At 37.2% G+C, this 14,058-nt stretch overlaps 2 protein-coding genes across 4 annotated transcripts; one reads left to right on the forward strand and one right to left on the reverse strand.

The window, feature by feature from the left end:
* The first annotated feature begins 2,272 nt into the window (after positions 1 to 2,272).
* On the forward strand, positions 2,273 to 5,247 carry LOC121322693 (lysophosphatidic acid receptor 4-like). Its single transcript, XM_041262898.1, is given in 2 exon segments — positions 2,273 to 3,036; positions 3,038 to 5,247. Coding segments are annotated over 2 exon segments (927 nt in total). The 5' UTR covers positions 2,273 to 2,494; the 3' UTR covers positions 3,423 to 5,247.
* A 533-nt stretch (positions 5,248 to 5,780) lies between these two features.
* On the reverse strand, positions 5,781 to 13,528 carry LOC121323592 (integral membrane protein 2C-like). Of its 3 annotated transcripts, XM_041264735.1 has the most exons (7): positions 13,290 to 13,377; positions 11,915 to 12,018; positions 10,752 to 10,889; positions 9,349 to 9,540; positions 8,965 to 9,075; positions 8,388 to 8,538; positions 5,781 to 6,577 (listed from the first exon to the last, which is right to left on the reverse strand). In XM_041264735.1, the coding sequence occupies exons 3-7, from the start codon at positions 10,830 to 10,832 to the stop codon at positions 6,471 to 6,473; spliced, it is 642 nt and encodes a 213-aa protein (XP_041120669.1). In that variant the 5' UTR covers positions 10,833 to 10,889; positions 11,915 to 12,018; positions 13,290 to 13,377; the 3' UTR covers positions 5,781 to 6,470. The 3 variants fall into 3 exon arrangements, with proteins under 3 accessions (XP_041120669.1, XP_041120667.1, XP_041120668.1); XM_041264733.1 differs by lacking the exon at positions 11,915 to 12,018 and having other exon boundaries at positions 13,290 to 13,528; XM_041264734.1 differs by lacking the exon at positions 11,915 to 12,018 and having other exon boundaries at positions 9,349 to 9,537; positions 13,290 to 13,527.
* Positions 13,529 to 14,058: the final 530 nt, after the last annotated feature.

Raw genomic sequence — 14,058 nt, forward strand, 5'->3', positions numbered from 1 at the left:
ACTAAATAATTATTCATTTTTAATTTTCCTTACAGTCACAAGACACGATTTAAAAGTGCTTTAATTAATTTTATATTTGGGCAAGGAAAATTAGCGATCTGGAAAACCAGGAAAAACAAGCTGCAGGGGTCGGGAATTTATAACGCTGAGTTAATGTTGAAATTGTTGTTGAAAACAAGGATTCAAATTGATTTTGTTTATTTTTCTTTAGTCCATGACTTACAGAGTTTTCAGCAGCGTTGGTGTGTGAATGAGGGATTGTGTGTGCTGGGGGAGGAGGGAGAGCTACAGTTTTTTGTGTGAAATAATCTGGATGTGCATGTATATACAGATTTATCTAATTGGGGGAATATATATATATATATATATATATATATATATATATATATATATATATATATATATATATATATATATATATATATATATATATATATATATATATATATATATATATATATATATATATATATATATATATATATATATATATATATTAGATCTGTTTTATATATAACCTTGTTTATCTTTTAAAAAAAAAAAAAAAAAGGATGTTACTGTGAATTGTTAATTATTTTATTTGTTTTTTCAAATGGTTTCAATAAAGGACCCTTAAAAGTCAAAAAAGTCTCTCTCTCTCTCTCTCTCTCTCTCTCTCTCTCTCTCTCTCTCTCTCTCTCTCTCTTTTTTTACCTCAAATTGTGATTCGCACATATTTTAGCACAAGAAGGAAACAACGCAGCCACTAAAGTTATCAAACCGATAACAACTTTTCACTCAGTTTGATTTTGAGTTTTTTTTTTTTATGAGATTTGTGTGAATTCAGTAAATGTGTAGTTTCTCTAATCGTTTACAATAATAATTTAAAAAAAAATCCTCTTTGATAACTGAGTGTTCTGCCCTTCTCTTATCTTTCCTGTCTATCAGATGATGAGATTAATTTCATTGTTTTATTTTGTTCAGAGCACAACTCTGGTCACAAAACTTCCTTATTTTGGTTTCTTAATCGCTGAAGGTTGGGGGGCTTGGGGGAGACCAAGACCTCCCAAAAGTTTTAGGTTCAGGTTTAAGTCCATTTTAACGTTTGATCTGCTAAACCAGAGATTTTACAGATGGTGAAGTCGACAGGATTCAGGCAAAAGGGAGAGAACAGCCCTTCAGTCCTTACTAAGCAGTTTTAATATCGCTGTTCTTTATAAAATGATTATGTATAAATTTTGTGATTGGCTGAACAAGTTCCCATGACTGTGCAGTAAGAATTGTCAGTCCAATAAATAAAAAGAAAGTCAAATTAAAAAAAAAAAACAACTATAACACTATATGATACACTATATATATGATATAATATATATATATATATATATATAGTATATATATATATATATATATGAAACAGTCCTAAGGGACTACCTTCCTACTAAGGACCTTCTTCTAGATATATATATAAATAGATATATATATATGATATTATATATATATATATATATATATATATATCATATATATTTTAAGCAGAAGGCCATTAACCACCCAGGAGGTGCAATAAGAATGGTCTTACTACACACCCTGGAGTGGGTTATTTCGTGTAAGCTGAGTAAATATTTCTTGAGGCCTCTGTATCTCTTGTGGTTCAGATTTTGCATGCGAAAGGGCAACACCAGCTGATGCACTCATTTCCAGTTACAGCTTACGTAGTTCATACATAACCACAAATCACCCAGCACAGCAATGCCATTAGCACACAGCAATACTATCTAATATTCTCCTCCACTAGAACTCAAAGAAATGATCTTTTAACCCTTTAAGCACCCGTGACAGAATAGCCTTTTCTTCTCGGGTCTTCTATAAGCTGCTATAAAAACCGGAGCTTGAAGTGGCAGCAATCTTCATAAAAGTTTTTTTTTTTTAACCACTAAAAACGGATTGGTACAAATGTTTGCACTGGTGACAGCGCTAATGATAAATAAAAGGGTCAAAAGATTCCACTTTGTGTTTTGCTAATGACAATGCTGTTGTCTCTTATTGTTACTATCGTGTATTCTGCACTTTCCACTGTATTTAGTGTACTATTTCATGTATTATGCACTTTCCACTGTATTTGATGTACTATTTTCATGTATTATGCTACTGTCATGTATTATTTACTTTCCACTGTATATCATATTTTATGCATTTCTCTATTTGAAGTATTATGGAATTTCTTGTATTTTCTGCATCTTGTAAAGCACTTTGTGATGATGTTCCACTCTGAAAGGCGCTATATAAAATAAAGATTGATTGATTGATTACACACTTTCAGGTTTGTATCTATAAGGAACGGTTGTAAATGTTCCTTATAGATGCACTCATCACAGTCATATTAACTTAGATATTCATTAATGATCAGGAACATGGCTCAACCCTTTAACACACACCCTCTTCCTGTCAAGAGACTGTGAAACTCTTACCGTACCGCAAGCATTACCCTAGAAGAGAACCAAGTGCAGCTATAGCAATGGAAAACATCACTTGTCCACCATTTGACTCTTCTTATTTCAGATACTTCCTTTTCACTTTGGTGTACAGCATTGTTCTTATGCTAGGTTTGCCCTTAAATGGGATTTCTTTGTGGATTTTCTTCAGAAGAATGGGGCTCCATTCTGTACCAGCCATTTACATGGCCAACCTAGCACTGTCTGACCTTCTCTTTATCATTTCTCTACCTCTGAGGATCTACTACTTTGCAACAGCTCACTGGCCATTTGGAGATGCCATGTGCATGATACCAGGGACATTGTTTTCAGTGAATATTTACTCCAGCTCCTTCTTCATCAGCTTGATCAGTCTGGACCGGTTCCTCGCTGTCGTGTATCTGTTGAGGTCACGTGCTCTTCGAACCCCAGGGTTTGCCAGACTGGCCTGTGGGATGGTCTGGCTGTTAATTCTGGCATTAGGCATCCCCATCGCGCTGAACCACAGGACAAATAAAGATGCCTGCAACATCACCCGCTGTTTTGAGTCTTATTCTGAGAACAACTGGAAATTTGGATTTGTTATACTGTCTCGTGACAGGGTTTGGAATAATCGTTCCGCTTGTGATCATCGCGTTGTCCACCATGCTGGTGATAAAGACTCTGCACACCCGCAGGGTTGGCTCCACTGTGTTTAAAAAGCACAAGATCATCTGGATGTTCATCATGAATCTGCTCATGTACGCCGTGTGCTTTGTGCCCTTTCATGTTGCATTCATACTGTATGCTTTACATAAGCTGAAGTACCTCCAGTACAATTTCTTTGATGCTCAAACAATTACAATGTGCTTAGCCAGCGTGAACAGCTGTCTGGACCCCCTCATTTACTATTTTACTGCTGATGCTTTCTGGAAGAAAAAGCATGAGGACACAGCGCCGACATCAATGAAAACAGTATTACAGAAACAGTAAGCATATTACTTGCAAGCTTATGTGAGTTAATGCACAGTTCCACTCGGACGCAAATGCTTGACATTGTTACTGGAATAGCCAGGTCAGTCTTGTGCAATGCTAAGAGACTGCTACTTAATTGGACTGCTTCTAAACGTGATATTAATTGTACTTAATGTGATTACATGGGAGCTAAATTAGCATTTTACTCCAGGAGAAAAGGAACTGTCTTGTTTCTAAGACGATTGTTTTGTTTTGTTTATTAGTTCATATTACAATTAGCGATGACGAAACAGCTGTTTCTTATATTTTAAACCAAATGATCATCTCTGTCTCATTCAGAAATATCATAATAGGTAGATTAGTAGATTAAAACTTTGATTATCCAAACTTCAGTTATCACCCCCTGACCCCAGTTAGTTTAGATATTAGAGGCGGTACTGTTGTATTTTATTTATTTTTTTCCACTGCATGTTTTTAAAGATATCATGGAATGCTTAATGTGACCCAGAGAGTAATGCTACAGTTATGCTTTCTGCTTAGGGAGAAGATGATGAAGAGAATGACGGGGAGGGGAGGGATATAGTTAACTAAGCATAAATTATATAGAATGCATGCTGCAAAGCACTTTAGCAACTTCTCAAAAATGCATCTGGACTGTAAATTGTGCTCCACCTCTTTCCTCCACTTTTATTTACAGGCTCCTTCTCTTATGGTAATATGCCACATTGTGCAAGCTCTGTACAAAGTTTCACTTCCCCCATAGCTGAGAAGGAAGTGGTTTATTTTGGTTAACCCTTTAACATTTTACTAGTTTGCATTTTGCACCATCAGTGTCAAACTACTGCATATGGAAAATCTATTTTGACTATTTGACTTTCTGGGCTTCAGCTCATGTTGTCTTTTCCAAAAATAAAAATACATTCTTTATATAATTTAATGAACTGTAACAAAGTCTATACATTTTAGACTCCGGTTCCTAGATTAGATGCAACTTCTGGTATTTGTTAAAATGGCTAGCGATGCTAGATAATGTTCTGCAGTAGTAAGGAAGTTTCACTTTATAAAGATGCTATCTCAGTGTGACACAGACTGATTGCATGCTTCTTTCCAGTTTATTTACAATCTCATCTTATCCCTTCAGTTGCAGGCAAGATAGTCTAATAAGGACTATTCATTTAAGACAAGGATTTTGCAATCTTAAATAAAAGAACAATTTTAAGAAGAAGAAAAAAGTATTTGAAGAATGGGCTCAAGATATTAATTAACTGAGAAACAGAAGATATTATTGAGATTCTAACAGGAGTGGTAGAGTGTTCACTCAATACCCAAGTTGTTGTTTTTTCCCCTCTAATACCTGTTTTATTCCACATGATGTCCATTATTCTTCCTAAATGATATGAATGCACACAACATCCTAAAGTATGAAATACATTTCCAATACCCAGCTTCAGTTTAAAGGCAGACGACAAAGCACAGTGTGAAGTGGTTTCACCTTTATTCAGATACGCCCTACTAGCAAACTAAATATACATATCGAAGAGGTGACCATATTACAGGCATACAATGTTTTTTTGTTCCCTTATGACAACAATTACTTTAGAGCAACGCCGAACCAAGGCTTTTCGTGGTCACATAAAACAGACGATAAAGGCAGGATTCGGAAAGGTAACACACATGCAGTCCAAAATTAGTTGATTTAAAAAGTAGGCGCAAGGCTTACATTTCAAGACACTGGTGAATGTGTACAGATATTCTCACCTCTGCTATACGAGAACTGATAGCATTGCTGACGTAATGTGACAACGGGATTCAAAGACGAATTAGGACTCTCCCTATATATATAAAAACTGCACTTTGGCTGTAAGCATGCTGGATTGTTACTGCAGCTGTTTTACAGGTAATTATTACATATGTAACACAATTTTTATTCCTGGGTAGTAAGTGTTATTTCCTAATTGCTTATGCCTCAGAAGTATAGAAAATGACTATTATTCCCCACAAACTTTGCTTTTGTGACCAGGACAGTGATATTTCAAAATATCACTATTTCCAATGGAAAAGATTTAGAAGAGAGTAGTTTTTAGAGATTTACGATTATACTGTAAATACAGTATAATCGTAAATCTCGATAAACTACTCACTTCTAAATCTTTTGTAGTCATTTTTGTATTACTTTAGTATAAATACATGTTAATTTGGATTCATATGTTGTTTTTTTCTGACTTTATGTGAACGAAAAGACACACATTTGCCCGTTTTCCTATTGGAAATAGTGATATTTTGAAATATCACTGTCCTGGTCACAAAAGCAAAGTTTGTGGGGAATAATAGCCATTTTCTATACTTTTGAGGCATAAGCAATTAGGAAATAACACTTACTACCCAGGAACAAAAAAAAAAAAAAAAAAAAAAAAAATTGTTACAGTGTTATTAATGTTTTTTTTTGTAAATCACAGGTACATATTTACAGGGCAACTTAACCATCTGCAGCAGATTGTCTGAATGCTTCTCTTTTACACTGATTCAGTCATCAGCTTCAGGGATGGAGATAAGACTCCTATTGCAGAGCAATTTAACTACAAGCGTGTTAGCCACAGTGTACAGGTAACAAGCTCAGATGTGTCTGATTAAAGGCCTAGTAAAACCAGGAATGGATCAAATTGTTATGCAAGAAAATATGTTAATTGATCAGGAAACAATGCTTTTCCCTCATTTGTAATCTGTACACTTTTTTTTCACTTAGCTTGTTATTATATTAACCTCATGTCGCTGAATGACACTTTGCTACTTGTTGCGTTAACCAAAGGGCAGCTTTAAAAAGTCCTGTGACGTTTCCTGGGGTTTACTTTCACACACTGTATAAATACAAGCCTTGTAATAGACTGCAAGTTTAAGAGTAGAGGGAAAGGCATCCATGTTCACTACCTACCAAAGATAAACTGGAGCTGTACAATACAGCGTCATAACTGGGAACAGACTGTTTGACACTTAAAAATTGAACGTTCAGCTTTACATGTAAGAAGAGAAGGCTACAGTGTGCCGAGGTGGCGTCAAGCAGGGTAATGCTCATTGCGAAGGTCCTTTGGCCTGATCACAGATGAGAGTTTCCACCACAAAGGTGTTCTCAAGGTGCCGGATGCTGTGGCAGTTAGGTGCACCACGCTTCTCAATGCCTGTGGAAAGAAATGGAAAAGCACAGAACTGGCCATTAAATATGTCTGCAGGAACCAGGCTTATGGGGGGGGGGGGGGGGGTGAATGGCTCTTTAGCTAATCTCCATTTGTGAACCCTGGTCCTTGTTTCTTTTTTCAGGTCGAAAATGTAGTCTTTGTTCAAGACTGAACAGATTAAATTCTTTTAGCCTGTCTGCATATGACATGCCTTTTACCAAGAATAATTCTGGTCGCTCTTCTTTGCACTCTTTCTAGAGCAGCAATATCCTTTTTGTAGTGAGGTGAACACAAAATTCAAAATAAGGTCTTACTAATGCATTGTAAATTTTAACATTACTTCCCTTGATTTAAATTCAACACTTTTCACTATATATCCAAGCATTTTTTGGCCTTGTTTATAGCTTCCCCCACATTGTCTAGATGAAGAAATTTCTGAGTCAACATAAACTCCCTAGATCTTTTTCATAAATTCCTTCTTCAACTTCAGTATCCCTCATATGGTATTTATAATAGACATTTTTATTGGCTGTGTACAGTACCTTACACTTTTCTCTATTAAATGTCATTTGCCATGTGTCTGCCCAGTTCTGAATGTTGTCTAGATCATTTTGAATGACCTTTGTTGCTGCAACAGTTTTTGCCACTCCTCCCACTTTTGTGTTGTCTGCAAATTTAACAAGTTTGCTTACTATACCAGAATCTAAGTCATTAACATAGATTAGGAAGAGCAGAGGACCTAATACCAATCCCTGTGGTACTCCACTGGGTACCACACTCCATTTTGAGGTTCCTCCTGTAATCAGTACTTAATGTTTTCTACATGTTAACCACTCCCTAATCCATGTGCATGCATTTCCTTGAATCCCTACTGTGTTCAGTTTGAGAATTAATCTTTTATGTGGGACTTTTTCAAAAACTTTCTGGAAATCTAAATAAATCATGTCATATGCTTTGCAATTAACAATTGTCCCGATGTTGCATCCTCAAAAAAATCAAGTAGATTAGTTAGACACGATCTCCCTTTCTTAAAACCATGCCAACTGTCTCCCAGGATACTGTTATCATATAGGTAATTTTCCATTTTGGATCTTCTTATAGTTTCCATATAATAGAAGTCAGTCTGATTGGTCTGTAGTTACCTGGTTCGGTTTTGTTTCCTTTTTTGTGGATCGGCATTACGTTTGCAGTTCTCCAGTCAGTCGGTACAACCCCTTTGTCAAGAGACTGTTGCAAGACCTTGGTTAGCGGTTTGTAAATAACTTCTTTCATTTCTTTGAGTACTACTGGGAGGATCTCATCCTGCCCAGGGGATTTGTTTATTTTACAAGCTCCTAGTCCCTTTAACACTTCTGCCTCTGTTATGCTAAAGTTATTTAAACTGGATAGGAACAGGAAGGTTGTTATAATATTGGTTATAATAAAGGCTGTTGGACAGTTTCTCAAGCGCGGTATACCAGTAACATTACAGTACAGCTGATAAGAGGACCTGTCACAACGTATTACAACTATAGCTGACACTGTTACACTACTACAGACAAACATCGAATATGTTATTACACAAACTGATGAACGCTTGGCAATGCAAATGTTACAAAACGTTGGTTGCTAAAACCCAAAATGTCACGCAATTTTTTTGCTTTCAGTTATATTCTTCATTATTCTTTGAGGCTATTAGCGAGGCAGGAAGTGCTCTCTGTGGTGTATGTCTGGCGCAGACTCAGAGACCTTTATGCTGCTGGTCAGCGATGCAGCAGCGAAGCTGTCCCGAATTTCAGCACACTGCACAAGCTAATCAATCAGCATTTCTTACGTCGTCTGCTGCTCCTGTGCTTCAGCCTGTAGGTCTCCTTCCTGCCGCACAATCGGTCAATGAACACCCCCAGCTGTTGCACACTGTAGACCTGTCCCACCACGACCATCTCCTCCTGGATGATGTAGGTCTGAGGGAGGTAGGTTCCCCTCTGTGGAGACAGTGGAGTGGGTTTCAATGCTGTACCAAACTCACCTTTGCAATTTTCCTTTTTTTTTTTTTTACTCAAGGCAAAGATTCTCAAAGTGATTTACACTGCAATGCCAAAAAAAAAAAAAAAAAAAAAAAAAAGTGCAATTCTCATTCTAAAACTTCTACTCACAAATTACATTTACAAATTCCAACTTGTTTATTTTCAGTATAGTGGGTCCTTTTCTGAAAAATAAATCGAATAGCGCGAATGACAATTGAGAGTAAATCGCTTGGAGAAAGTAACCCAAACTGTTTTTACACCAGGACATAATGACTTTGTGTTGGTTCACTATACTCTAATGCAGTCTCCTGTGCTTGTTACCTTAAGAGAATAGCTCACAGCTCTGGGCATGTATCACCAGCACTGTTCATACTCAGAACCTACCCTGACGTTAGCCAGCAGGTCCCGGAGGTTCCGTGGTGGCATCACTATGGAGGTATTGAGTTCTATGACGTAGCACTTATCCAATGTAATGTCATAATAAGCTGTCAAACCCTGAAAGACAAAATGAACGGGGGACATCATACCAGTGCCTGAGCATCATGGCTTTGTCTCCTAAACCAACCAGGAGGTTAATTATTTATACTGTCCAGAGGTTAGAACAATGTGGCATTTTGTTACCTGGCAATGCTGTCAATCATGTTACTATCATAGACAGCTGCTGAATTACAGTTCAAATAATGCACAGTTCGTCGTGCATAACAGCACAGCAAACTGGCAGAACGCTGTTTGCACAAGCGCACTTGTGGTACCATTACACCTGCTCACCCTGTGGAAGTCGTGGATAATGTCTGCCGCGTCACTTCCTCCAAAATGAGGCACCGGGACGTTAATCTTCTCGTAATTGTCCTCCAGGTTGATCTCCACGCTCTCCTCTAGTTCTTGCCGTCCCCTGACAGGGGCGTAAACAGTGCCTTCGTACAGAACCCTGCATTGGAACAAGTTCTGCCGGGGAAGCTGCTTGGAATGAGAAAACAAGACGATACAGAGCAGAACTGTCAAGATATTGCAGGGTCACATTCACCCATAGAGCCATATATTATTAGTGTGGCTGAGAGTTCCACCTGTGCACAACTGAGGTCAGCAAGTCAGGCTAACATTTCAGTCAAATTCATTAAACTGCCAAAACTTCAGTTTATTTAGACGTGGCTAAACGTTAACGATTTAGCAATGCTAATGCCATCACAACTGTCAATGCATTCACAGCAGTCTGGTATAACTGAGACTTATTGACTTAGGTAGGGGCGAAATTACAAGCATTATTGCAGAGGGAGTATTTTTAACATTAGGTAGATAGAGTACGTTTACAATTAGGCGTGCTTAAAACAGAGTACAGCGCACAGTCACAATAAAGAGTCAAGAAGTGCAGTTAATATATTTAATGACTGGTGAAATACAACTCAAAGCTGCTGCAGTATGACCACTGTTCAGTCAAATCTTTTCACAAAACAAACATTAAACTTTAAAGTGCAAACCAACATCATGAAAAACCACATGTGAAGGTTAAAAAACGCTAAAATAAAAGTTGCTGCATTAAAAAAAATTGCAGTGTCCAGTGTGAGAACACAACACGAAATAATAAAGTAACATCCTCTGCAGCACTATAGCATTAAAATGTTCAATACAAAATGGTGCCCAAAAATCCAAAGTATGGATTGTAGCGTAACAAGAAAGCATATCATCTGAACCGAAGCTAACTCTAACCCAGAATCACAATGCACAAATTCTAGTGAGTTGGGATATTTCCCCACAGGCATTAATTGCACATGCTTATTAAAAACCGGAAATTACTGGTGAAAATTACTGGTGACTTTCAGCTAAAAGTTGGGGTGGGCTGATTGCTCAAACCAGGGCTTTGACGTGACAGGATCCGGTAATTGCTTTCGAAAAAAAAAAAAGCTTCTTTGCATGTGGTTAAAGATTGAGACATCTTCAGAAACAAGCTCTACAAGATGATTTTGAAAGTGAACAGCATAAGAATGTACTCTTGCTATTTACATTTTCTCCATATTTTATGGATGTGTATTAGTATTTTGTATTAGTATCTAGTTAGCTTTTATGCTTAATCCATTATTTTATTTTTGTATTTTTTAGGTTGTTTTAGGAGTGGCCACTAGGGGTGTGCAATTGTGATTTGTGCCCCCAGACTGTTCTTAAGGGATGTCACTTACCTGATTGATGTAATAGTATCTGTAGAAATATATGGATGCCAACACTAGACCTGACATTAACACAACAGAGCCAAAAGTCATGCAGCAGAGCCCACCGACAGCAGCCTTCCGGCTGCGCACCGGGACAGACAGCTCCTCCTGCAACAAAACATTCAATTACAGAACAGCAGGGGAACACAAACACAGAGAATTCCACTGGTTTTCTGTTCATAAAATCAGAAAATAGGGCTTTTTATGCAATAACGAGAAAGCTCTAACAGGGAAGCAGGGAAAGGGTTTTTAGAAGCAGAAGCTGAGAGACTCAGCGATGGAGATCTTTCTCAAAGGAACGCAGCGACTTTAGTGGTATGATGCAAACAAAAAACAACTCAGGTTATTTGTTGTCCTGGATGTATTTCCTATGCACTTGCTGCAAGCTGGGTCCTTGGTCGTCTTTTTCTAATAGGAACTGACCATTACAGCTACTGGACCCCACACATTTTCTGTATTGTATCTACTACAGTGAATCTTTTTCTTGGCCTAACTTACACAAGCTTGTTTACATTGTCTATGATGCAGTTTCAACTTCAGCCACATGGCTGCCCTGCCCTTTGACCTTTCTAAAACACCATATGTAAACAAGAGCAGGCTACTGTCTACAGTGTGTATGTAGAAGTATGCATGACCTTCTCCACACATTTCCATTCAGACTAGGGTGACCATCCAGCGTGCCTCCAGAACCCTTTCACACGGTACGCACATGAACCACACAGATGAACCACATCTGGTCTCTAGACTCTGCATCAACATGTTGCAAAATGTTTCAGTCAGTGCTGCGTTTCTGTTCTTTCTTGAGTTTCCCTTTCTAAAAATGAATAAACACAGCGTGCCTGGATATATATATATATATATATATATATATATATATATATATATATATATATATATATATATATAGTGACACACCAGAGTAAGTCTGCCACTTGCAGGACCGTTTCCACTGTCTTCTTTGGTGTAAGATAGAATCACAGGACCACAGAAATGAAATAAAACAGCATGGTGTCTGTATTTATTTGTACCAAACAAAACAAAACCTAAACAATCTCCGTCAGGAGATCTGACTTCACTCTCTCTCTCTCTCTCTCTTGTATCTATCTTATACACTGGGTAGCTAAGCTACTTACCAACTTTAAATCTGTTCCTCTGTATTTGTTTTTGTCTTTTCCTTAACTTCTCCTTTCTCCACAAAGTCTAACCGCAACCACCATAAGCCTCCCCCAGCTCGACCCTGAACAAAGGAGATAATTTCCTTTTATTGTCAACCAGCCCAGCCACTTACAAAACTAACACCTCTTAAACACCTGCAGCTGTGCTGGTTTACATTTCACTTAAACCATATGTACTCCTGGCCCTTGTAGTTTCTTTGGTGGCTGCCATTTTTGTAGGCCCTATTAACTACTCCTCCCGCATTGTCTCTTGGGAGATGTAGTCTTTCCCTGCTCAATCCGGCACTTTCCGGTGCCCTGGTCCTGTATAGCATAATATGCTAGGACCCACATATCTACCATTCGTGACCAGCCCACGTCTCTGGTCATAATAGTGTAAAGCCAGGCATTGCAAAATAAAGTGGCAGGGGTAGTGCTGAAAACAGATATGCTATGGTTTGACTGTGGCGCTAAACTGTAAGATTGTGTCTACGGATTCGGGGCAAATGCCGTCCCGGAGGCATTAAGCTCGGGACTGGGTCTTGATCTTTACATTTCGTGACTGTCCTGCCCAATTAGGGATGAGTGGTGACCCTAATCCAGACAGTGCATAACATACTTTAGCCTATAGTCTCACCTCAACTCCTGATGTGTTATTTCCCAATACAAAAACATAATTTCACTGTACAATACAAATGTCAAAGGTGTGAAATACAGTATTGTTTTTTTCTCCAAAAACACATTTGACAAATATAATCTGTACAAAAATATACTATATCAAAAACCAGTCGTTACAACTAGCATATGCACATGACATGAGAAACCATGTTGTTGTTGTTTATTGTTATTATCCATATCTTTGTTTTATAATTCACATTTACTGTAAACATCCTTTTACATAACCTCTAGTCACCGTTATACTCCAAACCACAGCGAGCTGACGAGAATATGTAACATCTTCTGTACATATAAATCCAAAATAGCAGCCGATGTTTTAATCACATGAACTAAACCGCTCCTCTGCGGACAACCTTATGAAACAGCGCTGTTTACCTGTCTCCTGCAGTGTTTCCGGTAAGCGATTGTCATCATTGCATCATATGTAACAACGCTACTGGGTTTTTTTTTTTTTTTGTTTGTTTTGTTTTGTTTTTTTTAATGCTTGTATAAAACATTATTATTTTGGGATATAAAACACTAAAAGTTTCAACAAACGCTTTAGATCTGGCGAGGTTGTTATAAAAAAAAAAAAAAAAAAAAAAAAAAACAAAACAATAATAACAATATTACTTATTCCGGGATAATGAAAATAATTTTGTGTCCAATAATGTACGTATTGGAAAGTGTATCTTACGTGCTGTTGTTGAAGTGGTACCAGTATCTCGGTTTTATCTGCATCTTTTTCATCCTTCTCAGATTTCTGTACAACACCAGACGGCTGAAAAGTGATCTTCCCCATTTCTGTGTTTGAATGATTAGACGTTCCAGCAATTTGTTTTTGTTTCGGTGCGGTAAATACAGACTGAGCCTTCACTAACACTCCCCTCTTTTCGCTGTTCCGCTCTCCCTCGAGTATTGCTTCCTGGCTCTGAACTGCAGAAGTTTTTTTTTTTTTTTTTTTTCTCTTCTCTTAAAGACACAAGATGATTTTCGAAAGAAATCAGTAAAGTAGTCTCTCAACACTTTGTTAGCAATCTGAGCGTCTCATAGTAAACAGCTTTGTCGATAAACAGCTTTAATATAATAATAATAATAATAATAATAATAATAATAATAATAATAATAATAATAATAATAATAATAATAGAGTTCCTTGCTATTTCAAATCTTAAATATAACCCTGAAAAATATTTTTCATATTGATAGTCCAATAAGCACTTTGCATATTAAGGTCTAAATGTGTCAATTAGTCCAGAAATTCATTTCTGAACTATTGTGTAATTTGTATGTATTGTAGTAATACACACTATGTCACAAAACCTTTCAGTAGTTTGTAAAACATTTAGATATTATAAAACATGTTATATGTTGCATGTTCTCATGCGTTGCTACAACTGTTTAAGTAAAGTGTGCGTATTGTTTTAATTTCAATTTTTTACATCTTGATCCCCTTTTTTCACTTT

Source organism: Polyodon spathula, chromosome 11, assembly GCF_017654505.1.
Source record: "Polyodon spathula isolate WHYD16114869_AA chromosome 11, ASM1765450v1, whole genome shotgun sequence".
Lineage (NCBI taxonomy): Eukaryota > Metazoa > Chordata > Actinopteri > Acipenseriformes > Polyodontidae > Polyodon > Polyodon spathula.